The sequence below is a fragment of the Trametes versicolor genome, assembly GCF_000271585.1.
Source record: "Trametes versicolor FP-101664 SS1 unplaced genomic scaffold TRAVEscaffold_5, whole genome shotgun sequence".
NCBI lineage: Eukaryota > Fungi > Basidiomycota > Agaricomycetes > Polyporales > Polyporaceae > Trametes > Trametes versicolor.
Window position 1 is genome coordinate 1525043 of NW_007360325.1, and position 19443 is coordinate 1544485.

At 57.4% G+C, this 19443-nt stretch overlaps 7 protein-coding genes across 7 annotated transcripts; 1 reads left to right on the forward strand and 6 right to left on the reverse strand.

Moving 5' to 3' along the window:
• Positions 1-131: 131 nt before the first annotated feature.
• Positions 132-1845, reverse strand: TRAVEDRAFT_71568 (uncharacterized protein). The gene is made up of 3 exons (XM_008039647.1): positions 1643-1845; positions 256-1533; positions 132-198 (listed from the first exon to the last, which is right to left on the reverse strand). Exon 2 carries the CDS (start codon positions 1470-1472, stop codon positions 312-314), a length of 1161 nt encoding a protein of 386 aa, XP_008037838.1. The 5' UTR covers positions 1473-1533; positions 1643-1845; the 3' UTR covers positions 132-198; positions 256-311.
• A 153-nt stretch (positions 1846-1998) lies between these two features.
• Positions 1999-3738, reverse strand: TRAVEDRAFT_36912 (uncharacterized protein; the record flags this gene model as incomplete). Its single annotated transcript, XM_008039106.1, has 6 exons — positions 1999-2025; positions 2466-2678; positions 2746-3064; positions 3126-3163; positions 3219-3503; positions 3556-3738. 6 exons carry the CDS (start codon positions 3736-3738, stop codon positions 1999-2001), a joined length of 1065 nt encoding a protein of 354 aa, XP_008037297.1.
• An 815-nt stretch (positions 3739-4553) lies between these two features.
• TRAVEDRAFT_46837 (uncharacterized protein) lies at positions 4554-6411 on the reverse strand (the record flags this gene model as incomplete). Its single annotated transcript, XM_008039225.1, has 3 exons — positions 4554-6158; positions 6222-6231; positions 6296-6411. The coding sequence occupies 3 exons, from the start codon at positions 6409-6411 to the stop codon at positions 4554-4556; spliced, it is 1731 nt and encodes a 576-aa protein (XP_008037416.1).
• Positions 6412-6846: 435 nt separating this feature from the next.
• On the reverse strand, positions 6847-8993 carry TRAVEDRAFT_46838 (uncharacterized protein; the record flags this gene model as incomplete). The annotated part of the gene is made up of 3 exons (XM_008039226.1): positions 6847-8484; positions 8536-8545; positions 8869-8993. 3 exons carry the CDS (start codon positions 8991-8993, stop codon positions 6847-6849), a joined length of 1773 nt encoding a protein of 590 aa, XP_008037417.1.
• Positions 8994-12508: 3515 nt separating this feature from the next.
• Positions 12509-14458, forward strand: TRAVEDRAFT_71570 (uncharacterized protein; the record flags this gene model as incomplete). Its single annotated transcript, XM_008039648.1, has 3 exons — positions 12509-12549; positions 12602-12611; positions 12670-14458. 3 exons carry the CDS (start codon positions 12509-12511, stop codon positions 14299-14301), a joined length of 1683 nt encoding a protein of 560 aa, XP_008037839.1. The 3' UTR covers positions 14302-14458.
• A 708-nt stretch (positions 14459-15166) lies between these two features.
• On the reverse strand, positions 15167-15505 carry TRAVEDRAFT_58322 (uncharacterized protein). Its single transcript, XM_008039367.1, has one exon. The coding sequence runs from the start codon at positions 15493-15495 to the stop codon at positions 15274-15276; it is 222 nt and encodes a 73-aa protein (XP_008037558.1). The 5' UTR covers positions 15496-15505; the 3' UTR covers positions 15167-15273.
• A 2132-nt stretch (positions 15506-17637) lies between these two features.
• Positions 17638-18916, reverse strand: TRAVEDRAFT_46841 (uncharacterized protein; the record flags this gene model as incomplete). Its single annotated transcript, XM_008039227.1, has 7 exons — positions 17638-17975; positions 18044-18299; positions 18357-18501; positions 18552-18557; positions 18617-18706; positions 18763-18827; positions 18902-18916. The coding sequence occupies 7 exons, from the start codon at positions 18914-18916 to the stop codon at positions 17638-17640; spliced, it is 915 nt and encodes a 304-aa protein (XP_008037418.1).
• Positions 18917-19443: the final 527 nt, after the last annotated feature.

The following is a 19443-nucleotide window of genomic DNA, read 5'->3' on the forward strand; positions in this document are numbered from 1 at the left end:
CTACTCCACATTGCCGAGCATGCTACACCGATGGGATCACGGGATGCTAGTGCTTGTAAGAACAGCGGAAGGAGCACGGAAACTGTCCTCGCCATTGTCAGCGGCAATAAACCCAAGACGCCATAGACAGAAATGTGCGAATGACTCGTGATATGAACTAGGTGCGCGATACAATACATGCATGTCTCTTCCAGGACCCTGCTGCGATCTCAGCACACATACAGCGGGGGTAAAGCATGCACGAGCGCGACTCACCTTCGTGTGTACACTACGCCGACCAGCACGACAACCATCTGTGCGCCGCAACCGCTCTATGTCACCGACCTCCCCGCAGAGGCAGCTGCCCACGCCTCCTTCCACGCCTGATTGCCCTTAGAACAGACCTCCCCGAGGACGCGCCACAGCCCGATAATCTCCGTCGCGCGGGGAAGCGGAAGCAGCTCCGAGGCGGTGGCAGGGAGCCGCACAGCGAATCCAGCACGAAGAGAACGCAGCGCCACGGCCGACTGTTCAGAAATGCTGGTGAGTAACATTTTGGGCAGGCCGTGTGTCTCCATAATATCGTACGGCGGGAGCTCGCCAATGATACTCTCTGTCTCCGTGTCGGAGTCGCTTTCGAAGGACCGTCGGCCTGTCGGCTGCTCCGTGGCCTGAGCTAGCAGCCGCGCGCTGCTCTGCCCCGGGAACAGGACCGCTTCGGCATCCCCGGACTCCGCGTTAGTGAGAAGGCGTAGAGCCGGGTCTTCGAGGTCGAGAGATAGCAGAGATGCAAAAAATGACAGGAGAGGAACGTGGATACGGGGATGGGGTGCGACCGTCTGCTGCGTCGAGGAAAGCGCGAGCGACGATATACTGGTCGTCCTGATCCTCGAGCGCGTGCGTGACCGCTGGCGAGGGCGGGCGGAGAAGCGATATCGGGGCTGACTGCGATCGGGAGATTGCGACGAAGACAGAGGTGCTTGACGCGCACGGCGCAAGTGTGGGGTGTACAGAAGGTCGACCTCGGCGAACCCAACGCGTTCCACCTCACCCTCGAGCGCCCAGGATTCGTCCGAATTCGAGGGCTCTGTCGTGACATCGCTGGTGATATCCCAGAGCAATATATCGATCTCCAAATCGTTTCCTGGCGGACTCGGAAGATCCCAGTAACAGGAAGACGCGTCGTAGGCCGCGGACACCGAGCTCCGACTTGCATCGCGTATGTCTGCCTGCGTCGTGTCCCGTTGGGGCGGCCGCGTACAAGAAGTCGACCTTGAGCTGATGGGGCTTGAGAAGTCAAAGTCCGTTGGCGCAGAGGAGACAGATACGGCGGGACTGGGAGGAGCCGAAGCAGGGCTCGGGAAGATGTAAATGGAATGGAGTCCATCCTCACGCTCCTCCAGTTCGGCGGCGGGGCCATTACCGCCGGTGCTCGTAGGGATAGATGCTTGAGCAACGGCTCGCGCCCGCCGTGGCGCATAGTAGGCAGCCATAGACAGTGAGGCGGGTGTGGAGGGGATGGTTGTTGGGCGAAGGAGGTGGAGTCGTTCTTATCTTGAGAATCGAGGTGAGGCACGCGACAGGGAAGGGATTTGTTGTGGAAAAGGTTGTTGAGAGTGAGGCTGAGTGCTCGAAAGCCGTACTCAGCGAACTTCGGACCTACCTGGTTTTGAACACGGCGATGAGTCGGTGGTGAGATGGGGGCAGAGCCTACTTCAAGACAACCCGAGCGGTCCGCTCAGCGCCCATCCGGTGCGTATTGTCTCTGCTTCCGTAGAGACCCGAACGAGGTGGAACAAAACAGTTGATAGAGCTGAACGAGCAAGTGCGGGGGTGCCCGGAGGTCGACCGCCCAGAGAGCCAGACCGTTGTGGTCGAGAGCAACCTCGAGGCGGAACAGGCGCCAGTGGCAGGGAGTCGGAATCGCGTGGCTGCGTTCGGCTAGTTCCGGCGTAAGCACACACAGCACGCACATGAACTACTTTGACTCGACTTGTAGTGCTATATAATGAATCAAGGCTAGCATTTTGGTACTACACTGTGGTACTACAATCGGCATATACGAACGCGCTGCGTGTATGTGTAGCGAGACAACAGGTAAGATCGAGGAGAGCGGGAGAGCGGGAAAGTGTAAAAATAACAAATAACGCTAGGAAGGCAAAGATAACAGCGGGGATAGAGCAGTACAAGTTCAACGATTCGGGGGTTTTACAACGGCAGCGATGAGCGATGAGAAAACCGGAACCAGAATCAGGGAATACAGGCTCAAAGGAGGGGCAGTAGAGCGAGCACAGTGGAAACAAGCGAAGGTTCGAAAGACGGCAAGGCGAAGAGCGATGGTGACAGCAGGTTTTCAACGACGCGAGGAGAGAGGCAGCAGAGGAAGAGCGAGATAGTAAGCAAATTTCAGATATGCGTAAACGAGACAGAACTATGCGGATTCTTGAGTAAGATTGGCGACCAAACCATTTATATTCGGTACTCACAGGCTGGACGACATCGTAGATGACGCGGACAAGGAGACTCTCCGAGTCGTCCTGCGGCTGCAAGCGCCAGCCACGACTAACGGCGGAGGTGCGTTTCTGCAGTGCCTGCCACTCGCGAAGAGCTCCGGCCGCAGTGGGGCGTTGCTTTGGGTCAGGTGCCGTCATTCGTGCGACGAGTTGCCCCATGTCCAGCATCGGCGCATTCCGATACTTCTACACTCGTGACAGTGAGTCTTTGCAATTGGGGAATGTGATGCAATAACGGAACCCATGGACTGACCTCGACGAAGTGCTTGCGAAAGACGTTGCCAAGGAGGAAGACGTCTGCCTTGAAGGGGTCGTACGGAACGACTAGAGAGAGCTCTGGGAGCTCTTTGTCGAGTCCTTTGTCGCCGAGGACGAGCCTGTTTTCCGCTCCGGGGGCGAAACGCGTGGAGATGCCGAAATCGGTGAAGTAGTACTTGACTCTAGCGACGACACGAGATAGCACGGGTGCCCGCTGGGAATAATCCGAAGCCAGGTAGTCGTATTGAATAGGGTGATGGCCAAGTGGGTGCAAAGCGCTAGCATCCATCATGAGGTTCTTGAACGAGCAATCGCTGGGAGTCGTTGCAATCAGTACGGCCGCCAAAAGACAATATTAATAATACTGGTACGTACCGGTGAGCGACATCGTGGGCGTGCAGGAAAACAAGGCCCTGGACGACTGTGCATGAGCTCCATGCGGAGAACCGCGTACTGGGTTTTTCAAACCTCTAGGAGTTGTCGGCCACACTGCAGAATGTCCTCCACCCTTTCGAATTTCGGTGAGTCAATGTACCGCAGGAAGGGCATGACCATAAGCGAGATAGTCGGGTCTTGCGGAGGGTCGAGAACATCCAAGATAGGGACGCAACGGTTCTGAGCATCACCGCGCGACTCTTCCGAGTAGAGGTAGGTCGCGATGGCTAGCTCCTCAGACCCCCTTCGTACTTTCTTGATGTAAACCATCTTGCCATCGGAGATTCGCGTGGCATCGATCACGACGCCGCCTCTGAACTAAAACCAACCTATGAGTACGTCACGCCTCACGCGCACTGAGAGGACTCACTGGCAGGAGAAGAGCATCCTCGGCATCGTAATGAAATCCCGGCGTCCAGGACGGGACCCAATTTGGCCTGTACCGCGGACGAAGTTGGTAACCGCGACTGTATAGAAAGGGCTGGTGGGCAAGCCAAGCTTGTTCTTCGGTATCGAGCTCTATGGGGCCAGAGTCGTGAAGTGGAAGTGCCATGAAAGGAGGGAAGGTGGACGAAATGCCAAGGAACGTCGCGGACGACTCCGCTAGCCTCTAAATGACTCGCACAGCTCCTGAAGAAGCACGCCCTTTGAAGCGCTGCACAGCTGGACAGATGTGATCCGAATGAACGGTGGCTGCCCAGGGGAAGAGGGAGACCGAATCTCCTTTGAAGGGGGGGAGGGGGAGTTAACCAAGAGCGGGTGCCCTCGACGTTCGGGCTCCCGGTCTCGTATCAGTAGTGACCCGGGTACACTTGGACATTCGGGTCATGTTCATCGGCCTGTGGATAACGGCGGTCAACGGCATTCCCCTTCCCGGAGAGCGAAGGAGAGATAGATACTTACACGCTGTCAAAGGGGTCCATGGGTTTCGGACGTCGGCAGATACGGAAGAATTCGAACCACTCACCGCCAGCCACAGACTAGTACTGACCGGTGGGCGTTTGAAGCAATGTCCTAACGCCCATGCCACCTTCGCGACCACATCGTGCACACCACGGAGGTCTCATGGCCAATCGCCACGCGCTGGAGGCTCTTGACCCCCTGGGGGAAGGGGGCAGGTGACCAGGTGTGCAGTTCGACGCTCTCCGTAATTAGCCACGCGTTGCTCGAGTAGATGATAATCGCTCGCCCGTTCCTAACGCATCTCACGCGTTGGCATTCGACTGAACGCTAGTACTTGGTCGACTTCCCAGAGTGCGCCCTTGCATCTCCCATAAATCACGGAATAGTCCGTGTAATCGCAGAGTATAGGGTTCATCTGTTGGACAGGCAGGTCTTAAATCCAATGGTCGATCTCGAAAGCAAGCCTCAAGCTTCTTCCTCCCAGGCCGTGAAACCATCATCTGCGCGAGTCACAGGCAGCGCATCGTCTCCGCCGCTGCCCGCTTCCGTTTCCACCGACTCCCACCGTGTCAACAACCGAGGCACGATTGCGGTGTAGTACTCGGGGGAGAACTGTCGCGCGCGGAGAATCAACCGCCGGTCCTTCTTCTCCCACCGCAGAGGTGCATCGGCCCCGCCAAGTATTGCGAGCATCGTAGCCTTGCGCGCGTCCAAGTCCGCGCCATTCTCGAGCACGAGGCGCAGCGCCGGAGGTGCTAGCAGTGCGCCCGTGGTCCCTTTCGCCTCCATGCGAGCGTACTGGACGAGCATTGAGAGCGCGGACGTGCTGTTCGCGTGGTCGGCGCGCAGGACGCTGAGCGTACGCAAATTGAGCAGGCCGGGGCGGATGACGGTGCACAGTCTAAACACGTTGACATCGACGTTGTCGACCCAGAGTTCAGTGACGTTGTCGAGATCCCCATATCGCACGAAAAGGGAAGCGGTCTGTGTGCTCAGACCGGATGTGCTCTTGAAGCAGATCCCGCCGGTGCCGTTCGTCAGCATGAGCGAATTCCATTCGTCCGGCGACTCCGTTTCGGAGGTGTCCTTGAGGTAGAGACGGAATAGAGGTTGCCGCGCGTAGTCAGGGTGGGCTAGGAGGCGGTTGACGAATCCACGGGGGCTTCTGAACACGTCCTTGGTAAGCTCGATAGTGGTGCAGGCACGGTTGATTGGGAGGATGGGCAGGAGGTTGACTAAGCGTGTGTGAAGCGAAACCTTGCGCAGGTGGCTCAGATAGGGCACCGCTGGCAGCTGTGCAGGTGGTGCACGAATGTTACACGTCGAAGAAGATTGTATGACGAGGACAGCGAGGTTCGGGCAGCGGGACAGGAATGTCCGGAACTTGTGCGCCTGCAGTTCCCTGGCCGATATGACGAGGTGTGTGAGCGCTGGGAACCGGTTTGTCGGATACCACCCGAGGTCGTTCATCGACAACATTTTCACATTTTGCGTAGCACCATTCAGTATGACCGTATCGGAATAGACCGCACCATTGGGGCCCCTGAAGAGCGAGAGCTGCTCAACATTTGGTGCCTGGATGTCCGATAGGGCCTCTGCAACGGTGTTACGCGTAGGTGAGACCCAATGCAATGCGCGGATTGACTCGCTGCGTTTTGCAAAGACGTTCAAGAGCCAGGGGGGACATGCAGAGATGGTCACTTGTAACGGGAGGTCCTGTGCACGCTTGAGAAACGCCTTCGTCTCTTCAACGTGGACGTCCCGGATCGACGTCCACATATGGGGCGATAGGAAGACGATTTCTCGCCATCGCCGACAGATGTGGGTGAGTTTCAAGACGTCAGACACCCACATATGCGTGTGGGTCCATCCAAAGCTCTGCGTCTTCCCTCTCTGTGCGAGGCCAGGTAGTGTGGTCGGCCGGACACACTGGCGGAACACAATGCGGAGGAGCTCCGGCGGAAGACGGTTCACAAAACAAAGCGCATTCATGGCTTTTGTGACAGAGGATTTGATGGCGCGCTTGATCGAGGCGTTGGCAGACCACAGGAGCACGTCTATGTCGTCCAGCTGGTGAGTTGAGAAATAGGAGTAAGTATATGTGTTCAACACGAGAGCGAAATGGGATCCTACCTCATCGCGGCTGTCCGTTTCGAAGATTTATTTGAGCTTCCAGTCACCATAAAACGAACAACGCAGATACACACCTGATGTCCTCGCTTGCAATTTCTGAGTTCAGAGCCATCAAAGCCTTTACGAAGAGTTCCTTGGCCGACATAAGTGCGGTTGACCCAGATTCGCTGCGAGTGTCTGTGTCCGGCATCGCAGATAGTCCTCACAGCTAGTTAAGAGATGAACGCAAAGACGTAGAGCGATGAGTTGGCGTTTGCCTCGTGGGCCATCATCTAAATACTTCCCGGCTACTCGTCGCCTAACACCTATTTCCCACACCCTCACCATGGACCACCAAGGACGCTATCCCCTGATCTGGTGTCTGAAAGTGAGTTGCTGTATAGCTGAAAGGATCTCAGAGCACAAGCGTTACATATGCTAGCAGTGGGTTGGACGAAAAAAAGTACTGTGGATGGTTGCGGAGAAGAGTCCGGCCGCATTGGAGCCTCGCGCCGCGCGGGGCCGCTTTGGCACGCCAGCGTCTCTAATCTATACTCCCCGATTCCTCCTAGTACTAGGGTAAGTATCAAGATATACGAAGCGAAGGAGATACGTCTCACACCTTCACTGATATCGGTCAGTCGTGTCAGAACCACCCTTCCCAGGACGAGAAAACAGGATCTGCCCCGACAACAGACGGAACGACCATTGCCACTTCCCCAACAGAACCCACCTCTGTCACCACGGACTCCCAGTTCTCGCTGAGCGCAGGCAGCACCTCCTGGTAGAACTCCGGCGGAAACTCCGTCGCCCGCAGGATCAGCCGGTTCTTCTTCTCCCTGAACAGGCTGAACCCGGTCAGCTCGCGGAGCACCTCGAACGTCCCTTCGTCGCGGTCGATGGACGCCGCGCCCCCAAGCACGACGCGAAGTGTGGGCACCGGCGGCGGCGGCGACCTTTGGTGGGGCATGCGCGGCATACGCAGCGTCTGCACGAACATCGTCATGGTCATGTGTACGGCGTCGACGCGCTCGGGGTGCACGAGGTTCAGCGTCTGCAACGCGGGCATCTCCTGGCGGAGCGCGACGAACAGCTGGAACATAGCCTCGTCGATCGCCTCGAGCCAGATCTCGGTGACCTGGCTGAGCGCGATGTTGTGCGAGAGGATCATTGCGTGGTCGAACGCAAGTGGGACGACGCTCTTGAAGCGGATCCCGGCCGTGTCGCTCAGGGCCACGAGGGAGCTCCATTTGCGGTTCTTCGACGACTGCGTGAGGTATAGACGTGTGAGCGGTTTGTCGATGTGGTCGGAGGGGGGGAAGAGTCGGTCGGTGTAGCAGTCGGGGATGTCCACTCGGCTGAAAGGTGGTGCAGCCTGCACCTTGAGCGTGCTCATAACGATGTCGACGGCGGCGGCGGGGCGATTGAAGTCGAGACGGGCCAGCAACGTAGGTAGGGACCGGCAGGGGTCCAAGTCTACCGATAATCTCCGCAACTGGGGGTGTCGTACGTGGTTGGCACCGACGGGTGCATCCAGATTCGACAGGGCGACACCACTTCGAAGCACGAGAGTTTGAAGGGTGGGACAACGTGGCATGAAGGCGAGAAGATCGTTCAACGGCATAGAGCCCGAGAGAACGAGGTGGGTCAGCGCCTGAAAGCGGTTGGAAGGGAACCAGTTGATGCCGTTGAGCGAGAGGACCTTCACGTTGGCGGTAGCTCCTCTGAGAATTGAGGCGCTACGATATCTTGCCTGGTCGCTCGCACCTCTGCTCAACGAGAGGCGCACTACGTTGGACGCCTTGATGTCCAGCGCGGGAATGGAGGTGAGGTCCCCACCGTGGTTCTTCGCCGAGACCCAATGCAGCTCCTGGATCGACGCTCCGTATTCCATGCAGATGTCCCAGAACCAGTCTGACCGTTTCCCAGCGGAGACGAGGACCTTCAGCGGTAAGCCATTTGCACGGCTCAGAATGTCCCTCGTCTCTCTCGCGTGTGCGTCCCTGATCGAGGTCCAAAGGCCGGGTAGATCGTGAGCAACCTCGCGCCAGCGCTTGCAGACATGGGTGAGCAACAGGACGTCGCCGATACGAAGATGGGTGTGTGGCCAGCCAACGTCTTTGACTTTGCCTGACGCGAGGCTCGCAACGTCTGTGGTCTGGACGTATTGGAGGAAAACTAGGCGGAGGATTTCGGGAGGGAGCCGGTTGACGGAACGTCGGGAGTTGGTGTACCTCAGGATGAACGAACAACATGCTTTAAGCAGCGTGTGTACGTCGTCCACCTGGGGTCATCGGATAAGTCAAGGCCAAGGTAGTTTGCTGAGTACCCTTACTTCGTCATCACTGGGAACGATCAAAAGTATGTGTTAGCTCTGGAGCGACTGCGGCTGCGAGGAGCCGAAAATTACTGCATGTCGGCACTTTCTGAAAGGTTGTTCATATTCGTCTCTAACCTCTACCGCTTTGATCTTTTCATCGTTCACATCGTCGCCCGAAACATATGATACATAACTCTGTCTGTGCGATTGATAACCACATACAAATCTTCACCGACTTGATATTGTATGGCTATCGTTACGCAATAGCCGGACGTAATCGCACACCCTTGTGCGGACTCGGGAGGCAGAGTGCTGACATGCAGTGCATACTGTTACTGGAATACGTACCTGATTGTCTCGTTTATGACCTGATCTTGGAAGGTTTTTATGACAGAGGCGACCCGCTCCTTGATCGATACAGATCCGCTCGTTTGCGAGCTGGGACTGTTTGCCATTGCCGAGTTTGCGAGCATGGGTGCTTTTGACAACCGTGTACGGTCACACTAGCTGTGGGTGAGCGAGAGGAAAAGAAGGGAGTACATTGCGGCGTACCTCGCGGCCTCGTTCCTGCCTGCAGTCGGCAGGCTGTAGAGACGATCTTGCCGAGAAGCTGACGGTGCTCACATCACGGGTCCGAGCCCATTTCCCACCTATCATACAGCCGGCCGCGTGCGTGACTGTCCTTGCCACTGGGGGCGCATGTTTAGTTGCTGAGGGTGCGTAAGTCCTCAATGATCCTTGGCTCGGTAAGCATGGTCGCGAGGACAGGGTGGGGGGTGCTGAGGAAAAGGTCGGTCCATGGTCGTCGCTGGTCGTCGCTGGTCGTCGCTGGATGAGGTGAAGGGAGCCGTCGAGGCGCTTACGGCACGCGATCTCACGCGTGTTTCCTTTGTTTACGCGTTGTTTGTCGGGCGTCTACCACGCGACGAAGTCGTTGTCTCTCCGACTCTCTTAGCTTGCTTTCGACCACGACCACCCACGCATGCTTGATCGTCTCTCAGCCATACCGCCTCTTACGCTCTTCTCAAGGCCCTCAACGCTCCGGGTTCTCGTTTGTGGTGACCACTCTCGCTCTGCCGCTCGTCGACGCGTCGCCTCCAGCCAAGACTTTCCACTCTCTAACCCAGAGTGAAATCTAACCCTAAGTGCATATAGGCTGCGCTTGTGTTTCTTTCTTGCTCTGGTATACTTGCGCCATGAGAGGCATTGGCGGTCGAGCAATGTCGTATCTTTGTTTGAGAGCTCGTTGTGGCTAGGTGCGCACTTTCGCATCGTCTGAATCATGCAAGTGTGTCCTGCTCGCTCCGGTTGTCATCTCTGGACCCTTTTTTTGCCGTGAACCCTCCAGGGCTGCTCCATATCGCCTCCTCGGCACGTGTCGGCATCCGGACAAGGTCTGCTATCGCTGGGGAGCACGCACAGGTCTCTGCTAACGTCGCTTCGGGATCCCGCCTTCATCCTGCATGCCCTCAGTCTGCTACGCACAAAGTACCGCTCTGCGCGTACTTTGCGGCCGAGTATGCAGCGACTAAGAGGAAAAGTGACGCCGGCACGCACGAGATCCTTCCTCATCGAGAGCAGGCCCCGGACAACGGCACTAGGGAGGCGTCGCGGGACCAATATGAGCCTGTCTTGGACGGCGAGCGAAACACGTACACCAGACTGGCGCACAAACTGGGCGGGCAGCGACAGGTTGGCCACGCACAGACCTTCGCAGGTCTCCCTGACTTCCATTGCTCCCCTTCATGATTCTACGAATGCTGCCTCCGAACCCCTTCCGTGCCTCTCGTTCCGTCTCTCACGGCGCGTGTTACCACTCTACGGAGTAGCCGAGCACACGCACAGAACACGGCGTATCCCGGGTCTTGACCCATTCGCGGGGGGCGTCCTCGGGACCACAGGGTCCGCTACGAGGGCGTTTCCCAACCCCGGCGATGTTTGCGCCAATTTTGGCTCGCCGCAGGAGGTCCTGAGCTTCGCGCTGTCTTTTCTCGAGACGGTCGTAGTGCAGGACAGGTCCCTGGAAGCGCTGGCATGCGCAACGAAATAGGCATGGCTTCGTGACGCCGAGGCAGCGGAGAATGGAGTGAGCGGTAGTCACCCGGACATCAAGAGAACGCACAGGAAGACGTAAGAGGAGGTACTCAGGTTTGGAGATGCTGGGTGCACGTGTGTGAAGGTATGTTACATGGTCTGGGAGACACGCGCGGGGAGGGGCGGGTGTACGGCGGTGGGCTTTGTGCCTGCTGTACGTATAGCTCCTCCATGTTTACCCAGCCGCCCCCAACTCCTGCCCTTCCATACAGGAAGGCGGGCTCTAACACCCACTGCGTAAATAGCTCGGCTCCCACCACGTTTTCATTGCAGCTTAGATTCTGACGTGCGACCGCGCGCTCTGCGTAGAGTCGTATCAGCACCCACCCAGACCTCTGGACCGCTCGAAGAACTGTGGTCGTCCTCGTTATTCAAGCAAGCCAGCGACGACCTGCGTAGCGTGCGTGCTCTACAGTTTTGTTTCTGTCCGTCCTACGCTTGTCCAGCACGAGAACATCGCTGTGCGCAGGCACAGCAATACCCCACTTCTTATGACCCGGTCGCCTGGTACCGCTCCTCTGCACTCTCCCCTTTCGTAGCGCGTTGTCTCGGCGGCCTTCACAGCGATCTCAGACTCGGCCCTCCCTTCAGCAAAGTTGCGGCTCCCGCGGGATGCCCCAACAGAGATTCGTTCTCGATGTCGCTCGGGGAACGCGTGTCCCGTCTTTGCGGCGGGGCGCGTGGGGCACTGTAGTCGGTCGATGTGTGCTGGCTTCCAGACAGCGATTGTCTGCGTTGGGCGCGAGTGTGCAGCTCGGGGTGACGCGTAGGGCGGCTGGCGAGGAGGCGCGGTGAGCCGTGCGTCGTGCGCACAGCGGTGCCGGGCAGGCGTCACACACAGGACGGCAGGACGAGCTGGCGGGTGCGTCATGCGCGCAGCGAGCCAGGCTCTGAGCGCGGCCCCTCGTGGGCTCGCGAGAGGACGAGTACCGCAGTTTGGACGGCGACCATCCATGTCCGGGCGATACGTTTCTCCTGGGCTTCATGCGTGGTCTTCGGCCCCTTCGAGGGTGCGCGCAGAGGAAGGGTTGTGGGGCGTGGTGGCGGAAACCTCCGCCTTGTGCGGGGGGACTACGGGGAGCAGGGGCCGGGCGAACGGCGCGGTTGCATAGACCCCGCGCGTGCGGCGCGGGGCGGTGGTGGATGCGGGGGAACGCGGCGCTGGGCCGGCCGCGTTCGAGAGTGCGCTGGGGGGACGCTGTGCGCCGGGCTTCGGCTCGGAGCGATGGTCTCTCGTTGTGGCAATTTTTGGCTCTTTTGTTGCCTTCGTGGTGACGTTTGGGAGGGGTACAGGCCGCGCGCGAGATGCTCGCTACACTGGGGGGGCTGGCGTGCCTTTGCGGGAGAAGAGGGACAGGCTGGTTCTGTGCGCGCCGCGGCTCTCCCCAAAGAACTAAATCGCCGTGGTGTAACGATTACAGGTAAGTGGAAGTGCATGTCGGCGGGGTCGATTCTTTGACCTTTACGGAGGAAGGATGATGGTGACGATGCTCTCTTTGCAGGCGCTTGAAGCTGCGAGGATTAATGCGGGCATGCAAGCGCATGGCATTCGAAGCTAAGTATTTACCATGTCCAACCTACCACCTTAATGTGATCGTTGCATACCACACTTCTCTCTACCCCGCGGCAACTTGCGACGAGGCGCGGGTGTTGATGCGCCGAGAGACAAAGGCTCGAGCGGACTGTCTCGGCGGCAATACAACCCAAGTAAGTACAAGGGCATGAGAAGATGCGCCACGAGGCAATCTCCACACCGCCCTCCCAGCCTTGTCCTCTGCTTCTTGTATCCCTACATCCACTGCTTGACATTGCTTGACAACTCTCCGCGATGGAAGCGTACGCCCATCCTGGAGCAACTGCACCGATGCCGACCAAGAACATTTTTGTATCAGCCATGGAGGCACTGAAGTGGCGAATTACAAACGATAGTATCAGGTGCGTAGTCGTGTTATTCGTAGTGTGGCGGTCTCAAATACTTCATCGACAGTGGCGACGAAGTATGTCTTGATTGCGAGTCGTTCTCATCCATTGTGCTCATACGTATCATCACCCCAGCTGAATGACATAAACGAATTCTTGAAGTCGGGCTCGCAAGACATCATGAAGGCCCTCAATGCGCACCGTCGTGTCAACCGTCTTCCTCCGGAGCTCCTCCGCCTCATATTCCTCCAGTTCATCCGGCCGACCGACTTCGTATGTCATGACAGTGACTGTGCCAGTCAGGGAGCAGTGTTGGACGTCGGATGGCTATACGCACACAAGCGGGCCTCTGACGTTTTAGCCCTCTCGCACGTCTGCCGACGGTGGCGAGAGGTTATACTCCTGTTTCCTGGTTTCTGGACGTCAATCCGGGATGTCAGTGCGGACGAGACTATGACGTTCTTTGAGCGGGCGCGGGGCTGCCCCCTGCAGGTGGCCATCTCTGGACGTCTCCCTCTTTGGCTCTGGGACATTACCGCGGAACGTGGCGCGTCGATCCGCGAGCTGCATTGTCAGATCTCGACAAATTGTCACTCCATCAGTAAAGGGACCGGCGATCTCAACGTTCTAGCCCTCGATGCGCCAAACGTCGAACGCCTCTCGCTCTCCAGGGGTTACATGAACTGCACAAACTACGGAGACCACCCCAATGCCATGGTGCTGAAAGGTGCTACGGAGCATGTGAAGATGCTGTCGATCCGCGGCCTCGGGTCCTGGCTCCCGCCCAACCAATTTCCGGCCCTCACTCACCTTGTCGTATCGGACGTATACGGACTGCACGCCTACGCCTTCTGTGCGTTTCTCTCCCGTTGCGCGAACCTTACCAACATCAACCTACGGAACACTGCGGTCTACATGAGGGCGCCACCACCGGCGCAATCACCGGCGAACACGCGCCTGCACCGACTTCGCAAAATTTCGCTCAACGCGCGCTACATTGATCTCTTCCACGTTCTTCAAATCGACCGCGCCAGAATGACTATCGAGCTCACCCTGAACGAGTTTATCGTGACCCGGGCAAGAGAAAATTCCCACCTTCGGAGTCAATTCGTCAGCCGTAAGCTCGCCATTCCCAAAGGACTCGCCAGCCGTCTCTTGGCCCACCCCGACTACGTACGACAACCTTTAACACGCCTCTACCTCAGAAATCCCCCAAAGCACAATGGCAGCGGTTCGCTTGCCTTGACGAACGACAACGCTGGGATCTGCATCAATAGTGCAGTTCCTCTAGGCTCCGAACACGCATGCCTGTTCACTCTCGGCGAAGGTCTGGACCACGTCACCGAGCTCTATATCGACGGCGTTGATCCCGACGTGTGTCATCTCTACACCGCCCTCCGCCCCGAGTTGCCCAACCTGCGCACGCTCAGTGTCCTGCATGCCGACACCACGAAGAGTTGGGCGCTCGAGATACTCATTGAATGCGTCCGCTCGGAGACGAATGGGACCGCCGGCACGCCGCTGGCGGCTCCTGCACTGCGCCTGGTGATCGCGGACGGCGTGGACTTGGGCGAGCGCAAGGCCACGCGCAAAACAGTCGAGAAACTTGGCGGGGCTGGCGTGCCTTTGCCGGAGAAGAAATATCGACTGATCCTCCGCGCGCCACGATTCTCCCCGGAATACTACACTGATATACTGCCACGGTTGCAGACAAGCTGGGAGTCGGTGGAGACAGAGGTTCGGGGGGGGGGGCGTGGGTATGAATGATGGAGTACCGTGCAAGCTCGCATGCACTTGGTGAGGCTGGGTGCCGGTAAATTTCATCGATGTAGACACTCTCGTGGTGAGCAAGATAGCTATAGCAGTCATCAGTCGACTCCAGGCCGTGTAATCTGTCGCGGAGATACATATGTAGACGACACGCAAGGCAACCTACGAGATGCGAGTCGGTATCGAAATCAAGCAGAGATATATCATTGCATACCATTTCACCGTTTCATCTACGCTAATCCACTGAGGAGATAGAATTGAGTTTGACTCGCGATGGGCTGGCCAGTTCCGGTGCTCGTCTCCCCCAGATCATGGGGGCCGGCATTAAGGCTCGTGTGTTCAAACCCATCGCGCGCTATTCTCGACACGACACCGACCAGTAGCAAGAAGCACGCCCATCTAATTCCACGAAACCACCGACGATACAAGAGAAAAACCCGAATGTCCACGAAAGCCCCAAATGTCCACAAAAGTCCCAAAAAAACACAACCCGGAACCCCCAAAAGTACGCGTAAGACCAGAAACCGAGCCGAAATGTCCAAAACCGAGCCCAGATGTCCATAGCCACGCCAAAATGTCCACAAGCCAAACACGAACCCGAAAAAACCCACAGACCCAAAAAATGACAACCGAACCATAAAACCCGAAATAGTAGAAATAGAGCCCAAATGTCCAGAGCCAAGCCCGAATGTCCACAACTAAACACATGTCCGCAAGCCAACCCTGAACCCGAAAGAAAAACAAGAAGCAGCCCATAAACCCAAAAGAAAGTAAACCGAACCCAGATGTCCGAAGCCAAGCCCAGATAACCCCCAAGCCAACCACGAACCCAAAGAAAACAAGCCGCCCATAAAACCCGAGAGAACAAACCAGCCACGACCCAGACAGACCAGAAACGAAGCCCAGATGTCCAAAGCCGATCCCGAATGTCCACAAGCCAACCATAAACCCGAAAGAACCCAGCCCCGTTCAGCGCAGCATGTGCTTGCGCCGGTCGTTGATGAACGCCGCATGGTCCTCCGCGGCCTCAATCGCAGCGATGTCCTTCCGAATCTCCCTCAGCGTCTCCCTCGGCTTGAACACCCACCCGACCTTCAGCATCACGCGCCGGATGCGCTCGTACTGCACGAGCTCGTAGTCGTCGAGCTCCGCCCGCGTCGCCCGCGGCTCCGTCCGCATTTTCTGGTACATCGCCGTCTCCTGCGTCTCGGAGTAGTAGGAGCAGTACGGGCCGAGCAGCTTCTCGCGAGCGATGTGGCGGGCGCGGGCGCGGGGGAGGTCCCGGGCGTGCTCGAACTCGCGCTTGCGGCACTCGGCGAGGCGGAGGATGTGGGCTTTGTGGTCGATGCGCTTGAAAGACGCGCGGCGTGCTGCGTCTTCGGCGCGGATCGCCGCCTCCTCCTGAGCGTCCAACTCGTCCTGGTTGGCGTCGGTCTCCTGAGCCACTTCGTCATCGGCGACTGCAGGGAAGTGCGACACCACGGTAAGATGTTCGAGCTGCGTAAAGAATCGCGTTAGGAGACCCTTTTGGAAAGGGAGGCGGAGTGCTTACCTCTGGCAGGCCCAATGCGCTGACCGCTGCGGCCAATTTGGCCTCGTTCAGGAGGACTCTTTCCCGTGCGATGATTTCGTCCATATTTTGTTCCCAGTCGTCGTCGAGACATTTTTCATTGGCACTATGGAGGGGCAAGCTGTCGGCGAGGGAGGGGGTATCGTCTTCGGACATTGGTTGGAGGTAGGTGTCGTCCACGTGAAGGTGTTCCAATGCCTTCTCCAAGTCCACATCCTCATGTTCAGACGTCCCTGGCAGGTCGGTCTCCGATGCTGGAATCTCTGCTTCCGCAGCAACACTTTGAACATCTGTAAAGAATCTCGTAAGCTTCCGTCATGCGAATTCGTCCATGTTGTGAACGCACCTTGTCCTTCCATGTCCGGCGTCAGCGCCCACGAGACCATCTCTGAGAGCGCGGTCGCGTCCAACCACGTCGCTGCCTGCTCCGCATTCCCCGCGTCGCGCATCCTCTGGCTCGCCTCTTCCTCCGTCACGCCGCGTCCCAGAAGCTTGACCATATCTTCGAACACGTCCTTCTTCCCTCCCTCGTCGTCGCGCTCGTCTTCGTCCTCGTCGCCTTCATCCTCGTCGTACCAGTCCTCAGGGTCCTCGTCCGGGGCCGTGCTTGCGCCAGCGCTCACAGTGTCCTCGATCTTGATCCTTTTCGCCATGGGCACGTCGTCCTCGTCCTCCGCGTCGGCCTTGCGCTTCCGCGCAGTCAGCATCCAGTCCCGGTCCAGGGTCCTCGCGTCGGCCATCCTCAGGCCATCCTCGGCTCTACGGTCGGCTCTACGATCCACGTCGGCCCCCATCCTCGCGTCGGCCGCGGGTCCATCGGCTCTACCAAGGTCCTCATCGGCTCTGGGGTGGTCCTCCTCGGCTCTAGGGGGGTCCGCGTCGGCTCTATCCAGGTAGGGTCCATCCCCGTCGGCTCTGGTCAGGTCGGCCTCCTCCTGGGTGGTCCCGGTCCCGGTCCTCCCGTCGGCGCTGTGGTCGGCTCTATCCTGGTCGGCTCTACTCTGGTCGGAGCTATCCTGGTTAGTACCCGTCCTGTTGGCCTCGCGTCGGACCTTCCGGCCACCTCGGCGGCGCCCGCCCGCGCGGATGTTGCTCGGCTCGATGGGGGCCCCGTCCAGCGAGGCAGAGTCAGTCCTGTAAGTCCTAGAAGTAGCCATAGTATCCAGAAGAGAGAAGCAAAAGCAGAAGAAAGCGTCAAGTAGAGGTAATGGGGGAGACTGCGCAGCAGTGTAGTGGGGGTGAGAAGGCAAGATGAGAAGAGCTGGAAAATGCGGCGGTCGCGCATGTATAGGCGAACTCGACATCCGACATACCCAAAAGGTTAAATCCGACGCACAGTATTGCGTTTTAGGCATTATGATCTCGACCGGCCACGAGGGTTAGCACGCACCAGGGCGTCCCAGCGCTGTCTGTTCAAACCATACAAATAAATATATTATGGCCGCTGATGCAAAGTAGGCTGGTGGCGGTAGGGAGTGTGGCAAGGGGTGTGGCTGCAAAGCTGGACATGTATGGGGAGATGGCGAATAGCACGAGAGATGCTGGCGGACAAGGCTCGCGCGAATCTACATAGATACCACCCATAGCGCGGAGGAGGGCAATATAGCAGCGTGTGCAAGTGAATTATTGCTTCTACAGCTTCGGTCCTGACTTCCGAGTCAGCCATCATCGGGACGCTGTTCCTCATACTCATAGCACTACTCGCTGCACGCATACATAAAAATACTACAGATATACTATCGAGTTACATGATACACAAAAAATCACTCCTTCGAGTCTAACCGCAAGGGCTGGAGAGGCATGTACGGATCCGGCGAGTCTTCCGTGGATAACTGGACGCGCGAGTCCGTGCGCTCGCTGACCACCGACTTCTCTCCTATCGACTTCTCTCCTATCGACTTCCTATCCCACCCAGTGTACCCGGGCAGGGTTTCGGAGTAGGCTGCGGAAAACGGGCGCGGCGATGCGCGTCCGCCATTTCCTTGCCGCACCATGGCGTCGGGGTAGAAATTGATCGAGGGAGGGATAGAGCTATTCGTTGCAGGAGAGCCTGCGCGGCGGCTGAGGAGGGGGGTGATTGACATCCCGGATAGATATGCTCCTGCAGAACATGAGGTCAGGTTACTGTGTTCTCGTTAAGAGCATCCTCTAGAGCCTAGCGCAACTTACCTGCTTTCCGAGCCCCCGCAGATTTAGGCCGCTCCTTGTCGTCCCCGCTCGCCCCTTGTATCTCATCGCGACGGGATACGTATGGCTCCGCCTTGCGCCTTTGCCTCCGGGCGTACCACAAAGCTCCCAGGAGGATCCCGAGCAGCAATACTCCAGCGACCACTATTCCGGCGATCGTGCCCGCAGATACGGAGCGGCTTTTCTCCACACTCGAGCTGGCATTTGCACCGGGAGCTGTCTGGTACGGCTCCGATCCCTATGCATGAAAAGGGCCTGTCAACGCGAGATGCACAACGCATGCTATTAAGCTTACATTGAGCGCGACTGACGTGATTGCTGTTGCAGCAGCAGTCACTGGCAACGAGACTGCAGTACTTGAGGCCGTAGTGGTGGAAGCCAGACTGCACAGCGACGAGTTGTGCTGAGACTCGTTTATGAATTTGTCCTTAGTTTCAGAACTTTGCATGTCAGTTTGTTAACACGCTAAACGTGAACGTGAGGAACTCACTAGGACCTGCACACCGCATGAGGTCAATAAGACGACATTGGTTTCGATCGCTAGATATTACGCACCACGTAGCGTTATTGAGATATAGCGGTACGAAGAGGAAGTCCGCGTTGGCGGGGATTGTGGCATTTGCTTGCTCAAAAGCGGGGAAGAATCTGAGGATTTCACAATGAAAACGGAGTTAAACGCCACCCAAAATATTCACACTCACGGAGTGGTGTTTCTCGGTAGCTGCGTGAAAGTGGACTGGCATTGCTGAAGGTAATCGTTGTACATCTGAGAGTCTAAGATAGTATGTTGAGTACCACTGCACATGGGCACAATCTGCTGCATGGAGGAATGCCGCGTACCGCCGTCGATTCCATTATAGTTATCGCGTCTAGTGGACGCTGAGCCGCTCTGACAGCTACAAAATGTTAGCGGGATGAGCTATTGGATAGCACGATTCTTACTTCAAACAAAGCATGTGCAGCTGGAATGCAACCGCATTGCAGCAGCATCCCGCTATGCAAAGTGTCAGCCCGGCTAGGAAATGCCTCAGGTGACCCTACCAAACGAGTTACCTGAAGACAAAGGACATTGATCGTTTGGCGGATTCAATTTGATGCTGGGTAGCGTATCTAGCGTGAGGCGTCAGCACGATATAAAGTGTTATGGCTGTGGTAGCACTTGGATGTCAAGTGCGACCTACAAGCTGCGTTGCATTGGTTCTGGAGATTCACATAAGTTTGGCCTAGAGCGAGTAGTTCCCGTTCAGCCGAAATGGTCTCATTTGACGAATTGGACACTCACAAGGGGTTTCGCCAAAGCATTGTATGTACCAGTTTACGTGGCCGCTGGGGCATGCATATGGTGCGGTATCTGGCCCAGTATACGTCTTACCGCCCCGCGC